This window comes from Hakea prostrata, chromosome 6 (assembly GCF_041222555.1).
Source record: "Hakea prostrata isolate BN-2017 chromosome 6, UWA_Hpros_2, whole genome shotgun sequence".
Classification (NCBI taxonomy): Eukaryota; Viridiplantae; Streptophyta; class Magnoliopsida; order Proteales; family Proteaceae; genus Hakea; species Hakea prostrata.
This window is the reverse complement of record NC_142605.1, coordinates 15,480,000-15,496,797: the sequence shown is the minus strand read 5'-3', so window position 1 is coordinate 15,496,797 and position 16,798 is coordinate 15,480,000. Positions and strand designations below refer to the sequence as shown.

At 36.8% G+C, this 16,798-nt stretch overlaps 2 protein-coding genes across 2 annotated transcripts; one reads left to right on the top strand and one right to left on the bottom strand.

Annotated features, from left to right (window-relative positions):
- Positions 1 to 2,842: 2,842 nt before the first annotated feature.
- LOC149012340 (uncharacterized) lies at positions 2,843 to 7,936 on the top strand. The gene is made up of 6 exons (XM_089157581.1): positions 2,843 to 3,703; positions 3,823 to 3,959; positions 7,453 to 7,480; positions 7,568 to 7,626; positions 7,777 to 7,840; positions 7,916 to 7,936. Exons 1-6 carry the CDS (start codon positions 2,843 to 2,845, stop codon positions 7,934 to 7,936), a joined length of 1,170 nt encoding a protein of 389 aa, XP_089013707.1.
- Positions 7,937 to 12,495: 4,559 nt separating this feature from the next.
- Positions 12,496 to 14,387, bottom strand: LOC149012339 (DNA damage-repair/toleration protein DRT102-like). Its single transcript, XM_089159206.1, is given in 2 exon segments — positions 12,496 to 13,498; positions 13,500 to 14,387. Coding segments are annotated over 2 exon segments (930 nt in total). The 5' UTR covers positions 14,223 to 14,387; the 3' UTR covers positions 12,496 to 13,291.
- Between the last annotated feature and the right edge of the window lie 2,411 nt (positions 14,388 to 16,798).

The window sequence follows — 16,798 nt, the reverse complement described above, 5'->3', positions numbered from 1 at the left end:
GTGGCCGGTTATGGTTATTTTGGGATGAAGGGAAAGTACAAGTCCAGGCTTTAAAGGTTTCCAATCAGATGATCCATATCAAGGTAAAGTGTCATACTACTTCTCAAGAGCTTGCTTTAACCTTTGTATATGGTTCCAACTCTGTTAACGATAGAAACCACCTATGGGAAGACTTAACAATATTAGGCGATAATATGACACTGCCTTGGGCTATTCTAGGCGACTTCAACGCATACAAATCTTCATCAGAAAAACGAGGTGGGCTCCCGCTTCGTCCCAGTCAAACCTCTCCTATGTCTGAATGCTTTCACTCCATTGACTTACAGGACCTCTCATGGTCTGGGTGTAAATACACATGGAGTAATAAAGGTACAGGGGCCGGCAGAATTGATGGTAAGCTTGATCGTGTTGTCGTAAATCCCATGTGGAATGATTGTTACCCACTTTCTTCAGCTCAATTTCAAAATCCCGGTATTTCAGATCACAGTCCTATGGTTGTGTGCACTGGTGACCGCCCTTGTATACGTGGTAAACAATTTTACTTTGCCAATCATTGGGTGGAGCATCCAAATTTCATTCCTTTAGTCAAAGAAGTGTGGGCTCGCCCAGCCCCTGGTAGACCCATGTTTGCCCTCATGCATCGTTTGAAGGAATTGAAGGATGTACTTAAGAATTGGAGTCGTAGTACCTATTCTAACTTGGATGGAAAAATAAATGAAGCTCAAAAGTTAGTTGATACTCTCTAATCTACTTTGATGACCAATAATTTTGATGATCAAGTCATACTTCAAGAGAAACAGGTAGTAGCAGACCTTAAATTTTTCCTGGTAGCTAAGGAGGCAGAACTACGTCAACGATCGAGGGTGAGGTGGTTGCAACTTGGAGATGGGAATTCTGAATTTTTTCATCGCTCCTTAAAATCTAGACGAAGTAGAAATACCATTACAGCAATCACCAAAAATGATCTCTCCATTCTAACTGATCCTGATCAGATTAGAATTGAGGCGGGTAGACACTTTGAAGAAGCGTATGCAGGCTCTCAACCCTTCGTTTGTCCAGACTTTGAGTTACCTCTAAACAGGCATCTCGACTTTGCAGATGGAGAATGGATGATCAGACCCGTTACTAATGATGAAATTAAAGGGGTTGTTTTTGAAGCGGATGATGATAGCTCATCTGGAACTGACGGATTTGGGGCACTGTTCTTCAAACATTGTTGGGATATCATTGGTGAGGATGTCTGCAAATCCATACATGATTTCTTTGACAACCTTCGCATGCCACGGCAGGTCAAACTTTCCAAACTTACCCTAGTTCCAAAAGGGGAGTCTCAGAATTCATTTAATGATTATAGACCTATTGCGGTGAGTTCGTTGTTATACAGGTTTATGGCAAAAATTTTTGCAAACAGGATGAGGGGTATCATCCATAAACTGGTAGACCTTACTCAGACTGCTTTTATCCAAGGAAGACAAATTAGTGACAATGTTCTCCTTTGCCAAGAGCTTCTTTATGGCTACCACACCAACATTGGTCAGTCGAAATTTGCAGCTAAACTGGACCTCAGGAAAGCTTATGACTCAGTACAATGGGACTTCCTTTTTAAGGTGCTTTCTAAACTAAATTTCCCTCATAAATTTATTGATTGGATTAAGCATTGCACCTATGAACCCAGCTATGTTGTATTTGTGAATGGAGCTCAATCTCCAATGTTCACTGCCAATAGGGGCCTTCGGCAGGGCTGCCCACTGTCCCCTTCCCTCTTTAATATTGTTCTACAATTCTTCTCTGATTCCCTATCTAGCGCCGTTGTATCAGGTGTTTTTGAACATCATCCTTACTACAAAGGGCCTGGGATCACAACAATTTGTTTAGCTGATGATTTGATTGTATTTGGAAAGGGTACCCAAGCAAATGCCATTGCTTTGCATGCGTCTCTTAAACAATTCAGGGCGCTGTCGGGCCTCTCAATAAACTGTGGTAAATCTGCCTTGTTCTTTGGGAATTGCCCCATTGATATCAGGACAACTTTCACCAATACCTTGGGCATACTAGAAGCAAACCTTCCAATCAAATACTTGGGCATCCCTCTAGGCTCCAAATCTCTGCGAGCTACTGATTATGATGTTCTACTCGACAAGATTGAAACCAGAATACATTCTTGGAGCTCAAGAGCTCTCTCTTATGCTGGACGATTGACATTGATAAAATCTGTTCTTATGGGCATCATTTCGTATTGGATAAATATCCTTGTTGTACCTGTTAGTGTCTTGGATAAGATTGAGATGCGAATGGCAAGATTTCTTTGGAATGGTAATGCACACACAAATAAATACAAGGTGGCTTGGGCTAATGTTTGCTTACTGTATGATGAGGGAGGGCTTGGCATAAGGCGTTTGAGGGAAATGAATGTTGCTGGTCTAATGAGACACCTATGGAAGCTTGCCTGCGGGGAACCTTCATGTTGGACGAATTTTATTCGAATTCGGTGGTTGGGAAATCACTCGGTTTGATCTCTACCTATACCTAACCGGTGTTCATTATCTCTCAGTCATATTCTAGACACCAAGAAATCAGCAGCTAGTCTCATTCGATGCCTTATCTAGGATGGGAAGACCACAAACTTATGGGACGATCCCTGGTTAAAAGGAGGGGTTTTGCAAAAGGAGGGCATGATGATTGCTCAAGCACTTGGTAGACATACATTTGACAAGGTGCACAAGCTTTTATTAAATTCAGCTTCATGGCAATTAACAACGTCTGACCCATATATCTTGGAGCGGTGGGATGAAATAAACGATACCACATTTATTCTCGCCTTCCCTGTGATTCAGTAGTTTGGATGCCTAGCACAAATGGTATTTTTTCGCTTTGCACTGCATGGGATAGCCTGCGTAAGAGGTCTGATAAAGTTGCTTGGTCGGCGGTGGTCTGGGCAAAAAGAAATCACCCTCGTTTTGCATTTATCACTTGGCTGGCATGTCTAGAACGCCTCTCAACAAGAAGCCAGTTGCGTAATTGGGGCGTAGTGACAGAGACAACTTGTGTGCTTTGTAATAGATGTGAAGAGAACTTAGATCATATCTTCTTCTATTGTACCTACTCTAGTGAAATATGGTGTCATATCTTAGAGCTAAATGGGTATACCAGGTTGCCATTAGCTTCTTGGAAGGATGAACTCATATGGATCACCACACATTTTGCAGGTCCAACAGCAAGAGCTGCAATCTATTGTTTCTCTATGACAGCAACTATATATATAATTTGGGAGGAAATGAACAGTCGAATATTCAGTGGTACTACTACAGAAGCTCAGGTGGTATTGGGAAAAATTAAGAAGGATACCTGCTTGCGATTCGCACACCCTCCACTCAAACTTACTGACACTCAAGAAGATAGGAATTTTTTTGTTCGATGGCACATTGGGGTGACTTTTCAACTTCCAATTCCAAAGGCAGTTTGTCATAGATGGCCCAAGCCAGAAGGTAATTGGGTGGCTATAAATTGTGATGGTTCTAGTCGAGAAGACATTGGTGGGTACGGAGCTATTGCCCGAAATCGTCATGGTAAGGTTATTTTTGCTTTGGCAGGTGGTAGTAATGAGAAAAATATTACTCGATTGGAATTATATGCGATCAAGCGTGGCATGGAGACTGCTCGTGAAATGGGTTTGACGATGATAGAAATTCGATCTGATTCCATGGTGGCCATCCAATCTATTCAGGGACATTTTCTACATCTTGGAGGGTTGTTGATTTGATCATGGAGATTAGGGAGTTAAGGGGTGGTTTTTTGATATGTAATTTTGTTCATCATGTTCAGGAGATTAACGTTTGTGTGGACTTCCTGGCAGGTTTCCTTAATACCTCCCAAGAAATCCATCTAGCTGCAGATGCTATTTCGTTAGCTCTTTTTGCTTTTGTTCGGGATGATGCTAATGGTAAGAAATTCTTCAGAATGTAATTTTCTTTTTTTTTTTCCCCTTTATTTAATCAAAGCTCCCTTTCTCCAAAAAAAAAAATTATGGGTGGATTTAAATAAAATTCAAATTTAGTTTAAATTAGATAACCTTTGGATTACTTAAATGCTACGTGGCACAATCTTATGAGGGAATTACATGGAATTGTAGGGAAAGGAATTACAGATGATGTGGATCCGTGTAAGTAGGGGTGTAAATGGAGGATTCACATCCTCTATAATTCCTTTCCCTACAATTCCCTGCAATTCCCTTATATTGTGCCATGTGGCCTTTAAGTAATCCAAAGGTTACTCAACGAAGTAAAGTTTAAATAAAATTCAAATTTATGAGTGTGTTTAAATAAAATTCAAATTTAGTTTAAATTGGATAATCATTGGATTGCTTAAATGCCACATGGCACAATCCTATAAGGGAACTATAGGGAATTATAGGGAAAGGAATTACAGAGGATGTGAATCCGTAAATGGATAACCGAAATCCACTTCTAAATTCGCATTCGCATCTGTTTAGGGGTATTCGAATCCGTCCGATTGCTAATAAGATACAGATATGGTATACCCCTTTCTTACCGATTATTATCTGTCCAATAAAATTATCCGATTAAGTTACTTATTTAGATTATTTTCTTAATTTTATAATTTTTTTACTTGTTATATGTGACTATTTTTTTAGATTTTCTACTAAAATAGCTATCAAATTGTTAAATTCTTAAATTTCAAACCTAGTCCTCATAAACAAATGGTAAAGATGTAAATAAGTAGTCGAAAACTTATACTTAATCTGTATTCATACCTATTTAGAAGAATTTACTTCAGAAAATAACTATCCGATTATCATCCAAATCCGATCGAAAACCGATAGGATATTATCCGAATCCGATCCGTTTACACCCCTAAGTGTAAGTAACTGCTGGGTGTTATTAGTATAACAATGAAAGGACAAAAGGTTACGCTGGGAAAGGGAAGGAAACAAGGAATCTCAGTTATAACACCTTACCTCCATTATTCTTTCCAACCTTGCAATTTGAGTTTCCACAGTGTTAGGATTACGGGTCTCATGCACTGATATTTTGTTTTGTTTTGTTTTTGAGTGACATTTATTGTATGAAATAATTCAAGATGCACAACGATTGGAACATGAAATCGAGCTCAAAACAGTCTAGCAAAAATTTCTTGCATTCCCCTTTTACTCTGCTACTTTGCTTGTGCGGAAGCCTTTTACACGATATCGACCTTTTCTTTCGGTTGTGTAAAGTGAAATTCGACGAGTCTTCACTTGTCTTGGTTATCGCAAAGACATGTTCCGAGATGCAGGAGCAAAGAATTAAAAACTCCCAACATATTTCCCCCTCACCCCCCCCCCCCCCCACACCCAAAAAAAAAATAAAAATAAACCCAACCCCCAATTTTTCTTTTTTTTTTTTTCCCCTCTATTAAAAAAAAAAAAAAAAAATAATATATATATCATACTACTATAATAAAAGCATGTACTCTACCTTTTTCGCAAATCTTTTTTTGTCCTTTGTTGTCCTTAGAATTTTTCTAAATACCAATAATGTTGTACTATTTGTTATTTCTTTAATTATTTTTGCAAGGATAGTTTGAACATTGTATCATGAATTATTATGAATTTATTCTTAATTTTAATCCCGATTTCTCTTGTGACCTCTTTCAATCTCTCTCAAACTCTGTCTCTCTATCCCTCTGCCTCTCGAACTCTCTCTGAATCTCTCTCTAAATCACCACTATCTCTCACGACCTCTCTCAATCTCAGTCTCTCGCTCTCTATATCCCTCTCCCTCTCGAACTCGCTCTGAATCCCTCTCGATCTCTCTGAATCTATGTATATCATACTACTATTATCATACTCTCATACTATCATATCATACTATCATACTACTATTATAAAAGCATGTACTTCTCTTTCATCGCAAATCTTTTTCTGTCATTTTCTGTCCTTATCTTTTTTTTTTTTTTTAAATACCTTCAATTTTGCACTGGGTTTTCTTTTCTTTACCAATTTTTGTAGGGAAATTTATGACATTTTAATTCTTAATAATAAATAATTTTAATCTCTCTCGATCTCTCTCATCTTTTTTTTGTCCTGTTATGTCCTTATTTTTTTTTTTCAATACCTTTAATTTTGAACTGTTTTGTTTTTCTTTATTTATTTTTGTAGGGATATTTATGATATTTTAATTTATAATGATATTCTCGATCTCTCAATCTCCCCTCACGACGAATTGCGAGGGTTTATCTATTAATCTCTCTCGGTCTCTCTCAATCTCTTCTTATGAATCTTTCAATCTCTCTCAATCTCCTCTCACGAATTGGGAAGACGAAGCAAGATTTGTGTCTCTCAATCTCTTTCTATGAATCTCTACCAATCTCTCTCGATCTCTCCCAATCTCCTCCTCTCATTGTTCCGTTATGTGGACCCAATGGGGCTTAGTACGTGTAGTATCACAATGATGGAGGTACTGATTATGCTGCAAGTTCTCTGCCGCATGCAAACAGTTGTGATTCTTGCATCAAATATTAGGCCGTATATCTGGAGTAATGTAGATAAAATAGTCCTGGATCTTGCAAGTGTGCAGTTTTCTTGCACCATGCAACAGGGTTGTTTACTTTGTCCAGTTAGGTTTGTCATTAGCAACTGCCTGTTCAGGTTTCATGCCACTGGGTTGGCATGCACCATAGAAATTCCCATTTGTTGACGCAGATAGTTGCAGTTTCTCAATATTCTCTCACGAAGAAAATGGTGTCGTCTGGCCTCTATGCATCTGCTGACCTACTGTGGGCCTCCTCTATGATAACAATTTCTTTGTTTAGTACCCAATTGCTTTGTCCGGCCTAAGGAGGCTAAAAAGCAGATGAAGCGAAAGCTCGGTTCGGGCACATCGATGGAGACCACCTCACACTTCTAAATGTCTATCATGCTTACAAGCAAAATAGTGAGTATCAAATTTTCTGCTCTTTTAAATTACTTATTTAAGTCTAAATGGACTTTTGCTTTTTAAACCTAACTAAGAATCTGTTGTGTGATGGAATATTGCAGATGAAGACCCTCAGTGGTGTTATGAAAACTTCATCAATCATAGGACCATGAAGTACTCTCAATCTCCTCTCATGAATTGGGAAGACGAAGCAAAGTATTTCAATCGATCTCTCTCAATCTCCTCCTCTCGCGATTTGCGAATTGGGAAGACGAAGCAAAGTATTTCAATCAATCTCTATCACTCTCTCTCGATCTCTCTCAATCTCCTCCTCTCATGAAGGGAAGACGGAGCACATATCATGTGAATCTCTCTTTGTTTATCTCAATCCCTGATTTTTGGGCAATCGCCCAGTTGTTCCCAATAGTTCTTCTCACTTTGACAGCATGATTTCAAAGACAGTAAAGATGCTAGCTTGCTAGAATTTATCTTTTCAAATTTTTTCTGTCTCATGTTTTTTGTCATTGAATTTCGTTAGGTTGAAAATTGAGGGAATTTATCCTCAGGTTGACCCCCCCGCTACATTGTTCCTATTATGCATTAATCCAAGTTCCAATGGATCAATCTTGCTAAAATCCTTGTTTTGTGTTCAGGGTGTCTCAAGATGTTGTGTCTACAAGTCGGAAGTGCTTCCTTTTGAAATGGGTTTCTGGTAAGTCTTCTTACTTCTGATTTATTTATAAAACTTCTCAACGTCCCACGAGTTAGAATTCTAGGGGTTCATTGGAATTATATTAATTTTGCGATAAATTTTATTTCATCCCTTCAATTAAGGCTCTCTCTTTTCCTTTTCTGGAAACAGTCTCCATATGGCTATTGTATATGTAGGCCGTCTACCTTCTTATTTTGGCATGGCCTCTGTGAAGGTTTGCATGAAACTGAAATTTTTTTTTCCCAATCTTTGATAATATTATTGTTATTTTTGCATAACATTCCTATAGTTAGCTGGTTTGGCTGTATGATGATAATGTTCCTGAATTTCATTACGTGAAGGAAAAGTAGGTTGCATACACTCGATGGTGTTCTATTATGTTCCTAACTTTCCCATCCTTAATTTCTACATTTTTGTGATTTTATTGATTTGAGATTAACTTTATTAATTGAATTGTGATTTTATTAATTTTCTTGTGTTTAACTCATATCATACAGAGTTCTTTTGGTGTGGTAATTTTTTATTTTTTTTATTTTTGGTGACAGATCATGAATTTAAGTTTCTTCTTGACTTCATAAATCTTTGGCGAAGGACTACTTATTCCGACTTCACAAATCATAAATAGAAGAACTATTCTACTATTCCTTTTTTCCTCTCAGAAGGTATGAACATCATCTAATATTTGAATTTGAAGAGAATAATATGGCATTCCTATTTATATTTACACCTAAATATTTGTGTTAGCACGATCTTGAAAATCTTGCACTAAGTATATGGGGCTAAATTTTTTAATCCATTCATTCATGTCATTCTTACCAACTTTCTTTATTTCAATTTATTTTTTAGATCCATTTATTGATTTCTATCAGTCCTCTTTGCTAGGATAAAAAGCAAGATTTTTCAATACACTCTTCTGTTTTTCAGGGAGTTGAGACAATAACATAGGAGTGAAGAACAAAAGGAATAGGAGATGAAGCAGAAGAGAGGTGAGACATGCGGATACCTGTCTATTATAGAGTGCATGAATTTAACCTACTCTTCGTTTTTGGAGGGAGTAATGGTAGGATAACGAAGGTAAGAGAAACATATAACACAAAGAAGGAGACAGAAGAGATCTTGTGGTATGTGTTGATCAAGAACTAAATAGAGAAGACTTGATTTTCTTCTTGGCGATGTGACCACTGATTGAGCCCCCCACCCAAGCCCTAAAGTGGGCCCCAAGAACCCCCTAATCTTGCTAATTGAATTCATCCTAGGGTTATTAGACCATTTTCCCTGTCCCTTTAGGGGTCAATATGGATCTAGCTGGAATCCCCCTCGATCCAAGGGCTATGGAAATAATTTTATTTTTACTTTTATATTTGGGTTATTATTTTGAGAATTACGGTCCATTTTAGTTTATTGAGTTATGTTTGACTTGGTCAAAGTTGTGGATAAAGTAAGACTCTTTTACAAGAAGGGTTCTTATCTTTTAAGAGTTTGTTTTTTTTTTTTTAGAATTTGTGGTTTAGTTAGGTAGGAGTCTTTTGTTATCAGTCAGTCTTTTAATTCAAGAAGTCATTGTTGGTAGTTAAGTTGGTTTCCGAGTCTAGATCTTCTGATGACCACTAGCATTGAGTAAATGTTGGTATTTCTAATGAAAAACTCCTAATTCCTTTTGAAGCTAATCCCTCACAACATGAGAAGCAAATGCATGAGAAAGGCAGGGTTTAAGTAGATTAAAATTTGAATTCTTACTTACGATGTATTGATCTTTTCTAATTTAATCAACTATTGAAGTTGAATTTTTAGGACCTATGATCCGACAATTTGACTGGTCCAAACATTGGAGGAAGGAATGCCTAATGATTTTTTTTTTGGTAAGGGAATGCCTAATGAGTTAATGTGAAACCAAAGTAACATCTATGAAACCATGTTAATTTTTGTCCCTCTTACTAATCTGTTTCTCATCTTCTTCTTACTTGTGTATATACACGTTCAGAAATACTGAGGAAAAAATGGTCTGCAAAACAGCTTCTTCACGAAAAGTGATTGATAGGTGCGCTAAATTAGTATTGAGCATCCTTCAAGCTACAGTGCAAATTAAATACGACATTTTAGTTAAATGTGTAACTAATCCAATCACGAGACATAATGTAATCAATGCCAAATATATGTTTGAATTAACTAAAAACAAAAATAAAAGGACTAAATGGCAAGAGAAATTAATTGCTAGAGTGTCAAAGCACCCAATTGAATTTTTTTTTTTAATGTGGATCTGTCTTTCTACTATTTGTTGATGGATTATGAATTGATCATTTGAAACAATAGGTCGCCAAAATAGAAAGAAGATTACTGTATACGCAATGTACATCAATTGTTTCAAATGAAGTTTTTATTGTTTTTATTGTTGGCTTAATGATTTAAACATGCCCTTTCATTTTAATGCATCAATTAATTAGTTGGGCATCAATTATGGTGTTGAAATTCCATCAAGTGCAAAAGATGATTACTTGATTGTGCATAAGATGAGAAAGCCAATACCCATTGACAAACCAGTGACTTAAGGATTGACAAGTTTAAAAAGGTGGTGTTTATTACCGACAATAACAACTAAAACAATAAGCAGCTTCTTTACACCAAACCAAATTCTCTATAGAAAGGTGGTTTCAATAACAACTAAAACAATAAGCAACTTCTTTACACCAAACCAAATTCTCTATAGAAAGGTGGTTTCAATAACAACTAAAACAATAAGCAGCTTCTTTACACCAAACCAAATTCTCTATAGAAAGGTGGTTTGAACTCTAAATTCTCTATGATGAAGTGGAGTTCAATCAAAGAAGTGAGAAACCAACATACAATTTAAGAAGTTTGATATAGCTAAATTCTCATTTGTTATTCGATATAGCTTTGTAAGTAAAAAATTCTTTATAAAGATTTTTATAGTTTCAAAGCTGAAATTGTCATACATTAAAAAGAGTACTATTGTCAAAAAAGAACATCAAAGAAAATAATATAAAAACAAAGAAAAATTCAAAAGAATATTTAAGCATTAGATGATATAAATGAAACAACAATTTTAAGTTTATTTGGATAAAGCAAATAAAACGTCTATTGTTATAGACATCAATTAACTAATGACCTTGAAGTTTAAGATAAATACGCATTTAAAGTTAGGTTGTATAACATTGATCAAAATCCTTGTTCTTTTATCCTCTTTTTCATATTTATATTTCATGAGCAGTCTCTTTCTTTTCTTCCTTATTATTGTCTTTTTTTCATGTATAGTCACGTGCATTTGCACGTGTAATTTTTTACTAGTATATATATATATATATATATATATATATATATATATATATATATATATATATATATATATTTCCATGTAGCCACAATTTGTTCTTTGTATTTAAGGTAGAATTTTCCTGATGATGATTAGCAATAATAAGAATGAAACTAGACAAACGAAATCAACATTATAACAGGAAACCAATACCAAACTGAACCCAAACCGTTACAAACCCGTTCAAACCATGAAGTCCCAAATGAGATGGCTTGGTTTCAGTTTCCCCGAAATAATACGCATTGAAACCAAAGAAACCAAAGAAACCAAACGTAACAATTGAGAAATAATACGCATTGAAACCAAAGAAACCAAAGAAACCAAACGTAACAATTGAGATCCAGCATAGATCCCCAAGGATGAATCCTTTGGAATCAATCAAAATCCTTTAAAAGAGAAAACTAAGCTCCGTTTGTTTGCAAAGGTGGGGGAAGGAAAAAAAAACATGTGAGTTTCATATATAGTGTGGTGAGGGAGAAAGAAAAGAAAGGAAAGGGTTTTATGAAAAAGTGATAGTGATGGGTCCCACTTTTTACTTTTCTAAATTTTTCAACTAAATCCCCACCAAATTTGTATGGGTTTTAAAATGGCTTGGGATGGAAAAGTTGGAGAACCACATCACCAGACAAATTTCCTTGATTCAAAGCTTGTCTCTCACTTTCCCACCCAACCAACCAAACAATCTACAATTTTTGGATTTAAGGGAAAAGTAAGAAATCTACATTTTTTTCAAGTATTTTTCCACCCATTATTTCTCACCCCACTTTTATTCCAACAAACAAACGCAACCTAATTCTTAACGTACAAGAAAATCTGGATCGACAAATCTTTTCAAAAAGCCGAGTTTAGAATCACAATGTCATCTTCCAACCAACTCTTCTAATTCATCACCCAACAACAGATTAATGATTACTCTTCTACAAGCCCTTCCTCAACTTCAAATTATACGTCTTCCACCTTTCATTGATTTTTCTTATCGTTTTTCATCCGGGTCGTGCTTCAGTGCTCCGCAATTATGGTGCAGCCAACAGTGAGGATTGAAACTTGTGGTCGAGATTGACTGCACCTGTTGCGTATTAATTGCGTAGCACTGAAGCAATTTGCTTTCCATCCTAAGATGAAAAAGGTTTCTGCCATTGAATTGTTGTGAATTGCTTCTTCATCATAGGTCCTCAATCTCGATTTCATAGTACAAATATAGTAGAACAATTCCTTCAATCAATGATCAAAGAAGACCATTGCCTCTTAAAAAAAAAAGAGAAGGAAGAAGATCTTGCCTAAGAATACTAGACAACCCAATTCAATGCAAGAAGGAGAAGGAGATGCCCACTGTATGACATGGAGAACTCATGACTACCCTGGGGAATTCCATGAACCGCTTAAGCTTGGCCCTAACATGTCCATGCAGCAGATTTGTGAGATAATTTTCACCCATCCATTCATTGTTTCTTCAAGACAAAAAGAAAACAAAAATCCACCACAAGCATGTGGGATGGCGACTCATAATAAAATTGTATAACAGCAACAAAAATCAGAAGAGAGTGGAGAAGAAGATTAACCAGAGAGAATATGAATCATACCATTACATAATAACCCAGTTGCCTCTCCTCCTTGAGTTTTTCCAGTACTCAATTGACTGCAATCAAGGTTACTGTTTAACAATAAATATCCATCAATTTTCTAAGTTAATTCAAGATTTAACAATACCACAACCTCTAGCACCAAAAATAATGATGAAGATAATCCAAGTCAATTAACAGACAAGTAAACTTGCCACTCATATGGAGGACCATTTGTCCAGTCTGTTGCCCTCTTTCTTTGTTAATGACAAACCATGTATACCTCACCAAACCCCTCTTTGCCAAACTTCCCATCAGAAAGTAAAACTGTGAACAAAAAACTTAGAAATGATTGTTCTTCTTCAAAGTTACAATCCTTGCAACCTTGGCATGATTCCTCATTGCCAATCACTCACATTCTGGGCTTCCCTGCCAGACTCTAACCATCTTCCATAAAAGAAAGACTCTGCAGAGAGGAAGCAGAGATTGCAATGCAACAAGAGTTGAAATCTTCCAGCTGGTAATGTTGAGGTGAGGCTAAGGGCTTTCAAGTTTCAACCACAAGCTTAAATTTGACTTCTAAGAGACCAAATAATTAAATTCATGGAGGAAGTGGAATTTCTCAAACAGAAGGCAACTTCATCATAAAACTATAATTAACAGTAAGCAACCTTTATAACAGACAACACCATTACCCACACATATCGCATCTATCACAACAAACTCAGATTCATATATAAAGGAGATAGGAGTGGGAAGTGAAGCAAAACAACGGTGGTTACACAAATGCATTTAAGTCCTTCTCAATTGATGCTTTAGCTGCTTCAAGATCCTCGTCCAAGAAAATATCCCAATGCCCATCCCATTTGATGAAGAATTCTGTATCTTCAATGTACTTCACCCTATGAACATCCCCTGCAGGGGTGAACAAGAAATCACCAGTCACCAAATCATATTTCTCCCCTTTGCTAATATTCCAAACTCTTCTTACTCCCTTTCATCACAATCAAATCATGCCCAAACGTATGATGATGCGCCGGTTCAACACTCCCAGCCTTAAACCTCACAATCGCCGATGTTGGGCTCTCTCTAACAATCTTCATCGACCCACCGGGCATGATTTCCACAGGGCTAAACTCCCTGTTCTTAGCCAAACAACAAATGGCACATGTATCCTGCTTCAATGGTTCCTCAGTTCCGATCTTTAACATCTCGTTGGTGGATTCATCAAGGAAAGTTTGTATTTCTTCGGGCCATGGGTTTTCACCCGATGCAGGGCAAGGGGATTTGAATGGAGTATCGAGCCATTTGTTGAGGATTTCTATGCCAGCCTCAGGAGCGGTGTTCATACCTGAGACAGCAAGAACATTGCAGTTACTGATGGATCTGGCGTTGATAGCATCACCGGGAGTTAAACATGTGGCGGCGTAAACGCCCGGAAATTTGTTGGCGAACATGGAGACGCCGGCTCCGGTACCACAAGCGAGGAGGCCACGGGTTTCGACGGTAAGATTGGCGTCCGATTTTGCAGCGGTGCTGACGCGACGGCCAATTTCTTCACCAACAGAGTAGTACTTGCCGGTGCCGATGTCTTCAACTTCGATGTTGAGTGAACGGAGGTGGGCGACTAGGGCGTCTTTGAGGTTGCAGCCAAAGGCATCAGAACCGGCGACGATCTTGAGAGGACGAGGGGTGGTATCTTGCGCCATGGATGGTGGTGAACGCTGAAAAGAGGTGAGAGAGGGAGCACTGGAGCGGAGTCAAATCGGGTTCTCTAGCAAATAGAGGATTTGATCCATTTCAACTTACACAATTACTCCTACCAAAGAAAAAAATACGCAATTACACTTATAACAGGGTTTTTCTGATCCACTTTATTTGTATTTTTCACATGTGGCCTTGTGATGATGCACAGTTGCGCACAGCCGAAGATTTTTATATGTGACACAGAAACAGATTTTGTTGGATAGTATTTTGTTGTAACACGTGGAAAATCACAAATTAAAGAACTAGGGCTTGGAGTTACAATTAAGAGTGGTGAATCCTATATAGTTGCTCTCAACGAAGTAGATGGGATTAGTTCTAATAACCATTTTTCTAGGAGGTGAGATTGAAGTTCGCACATCTTGAGGTTTCTAGTGATGCTTAACCATTCTACAAAAAGGGATATCAAATTTAGGGGCCATATGTTGCGGACTTGGTTATTGTCTTTGAGCGTGGTTAGATTTTCTTTTTCCTAACACCAAATTTCTCTAATTTGTATTCCTAGATCATTCGCTTTGCTCATGCTTTGCAAAATGTCTTATGCTATTGCCTCCTGCATTGATTCAGCCTCAAAAAAGGTAGAGTCATGATATAGATTTTACATAGTAACCCTGCACACAATAAAGTGGGTGAACAAAAAGATTTTACATAGTCACATATAAATGAATTTGTGCTATGTATGTGGTTATTATTAGGGTTTGTAGTAGAGTCATGATATAGATGTAAATCAGTCCACTTGATATGCATGATTCTAGTAGGGTTATATTATTCATTTGTTACAGACCTTAGAGTTTCTATCAATCCATATAAAGTAGTAGGTTATTATGAAAACAGAGAAAGAACCATTTATTGGATTGTGTATCTAAGTTTGAGTTTAAAAAGAAAGAGTTGCAAAGTTGAAGGAAGGAGTTATTGGAGATAAACTCCGTCCAAAGTCCTAAAGATCCCGCCACCCAATCCTCTTTGTCCATTCACAAGAAAGGAAGATGTGTCAAGCTCATTCATTAGAAGCACCACAAAATTCGTAATTGGGTTGAGTGTCATCTATTTGGAAATGACTATCTTAAGAGGAAGCCCTGCATTTATAAGATTCCAAAAAATATTTTAAACTTAGGATGAAGTGATAATTTCTAAAAGAATTTCCACCATCTTAAGTAAACATTCTACATGTTGTGGTTCTTTAATTTTCCCAAAACTTTTCCTACTTTTTGATAGTGAATTTGCCATTTGTTGAAATTAAAGACTTTAATTCATCATGGGTTTGAGTCAAGTGTATTGTGCTTATGAAAGAATTGAAAAAAGTAGATCGAGAAGTAGGATTAGAAGAGTTAGAGTTAAGAAGATATTCCTTGTTCTGTTGCCTTTCAGAGTTGATTACTTCTTCCATTGTTGCTTTAGTAGAGCCAATTTGAAAATTTGGTTGACTCACTATGTGGTCAGGGGTTGTTTTGACCCAAGGGTCAAATAAAAAATATGTGATTTTGCCATTCCCAATTTTCCTTAGGACCATGGTTTAGAGCATAGGTAGTATATTGCATATACTATTCCAAGCCCAAGACCCTCTCTTCTTCTTTACTTTGAAATCAAATGGTGATGTGTTAGGGAAGTATTTAACTTTTAAGAGTTTCACTTATACATATTCTAGATTATTGATCATTCTCCAACATTATTTTAGCAATAGAGCACAACTTATATCCTCGATCCATTATTTTGAAGTTCAGACCTCCCTCTTCTTTAGGTTTGTAGCATTTATCCCAAAAGATGAGAGTTAATAGGTTGGTTTTTGTAGGTTTTCCAAGCCAAAACCATTGACATAACAAGTCCAATTTTTTGCAAAAGATTTTGGGGAATCGGAGGAATTGCATGTGGTAGAGTGATTATGGTTGAAATACAACTTTCATCAGTATAGTTCTTTTTGCATATAATAGGGTTGCGGCCTTCCAAGTAGACAATTTGTTGTTCATCTTTGTAAGAAGAAACATCACTTTTATTCATTTCTGCTATGCCTAGTATGGATAGGACAATATTTTTTTCTTTTTTTCTTCCGTTGTTTCTCATTTTTTGAAAAGAAAACCCTACTCTTCTCAAAGTTTATCTTGGAAAGGCATTAAGAAGGGCGTAAGTTCAACCGTAGGTTGGCTCAATTGGTAATGACCAATGCCTCCTAGCTAGTGAAGAGGTCATGGGTCAACTTTGTCTTGTGGTATATGTAATAATCCACCTCTACCCCCAAAAATACAGTACACTTTACTAAAAATAAAAAACAAAAAAGGGTCAAACTGTAGGGATGTAAGCTTGTCTGTGGTGGCCTTACCTGTCCTAATTAAGCCTATGCTCAAGATTTTGTCTTTTAGAGGAGGTCAAGATCAAAATATTCAACCATTATAGCCAAACTGCACCTAATTTCAATATGTGACTCCACTTCTTTTTTATTTTTGTTTTTTTTTCATATTTTATCATATCAAGTGTGACCACCATCTGTAAACATATTGAAAGAATTAGTGTTATTGCTTATGTGGAA

Excerpts from the sequence above, each read along its gene's own strand:
- LOC149012340 (XM_089157581.1), top strand. The coding sequence starts at position 2,843 with ATGCCTAGCACAAATGGTATTTTTTCGCTTTGCACTGCATGGGATAGC. Across the intron at positions 3,960-7,452 it reads GGTAAGAAATTCTTCAGAAT|GTTGAAAATTGAGGGAATTT; the intron begins GTAATTTTCTTT and ends GAATTTCGTTAG. Across the intron at positions 7,627-7,776 it reads CCTTTTGAAATGGGTTTCTG|TCTCCATATGGCTATTGTAT; the intron begins GTAAGTCTTCTT and ends TTCTGGAAACAG.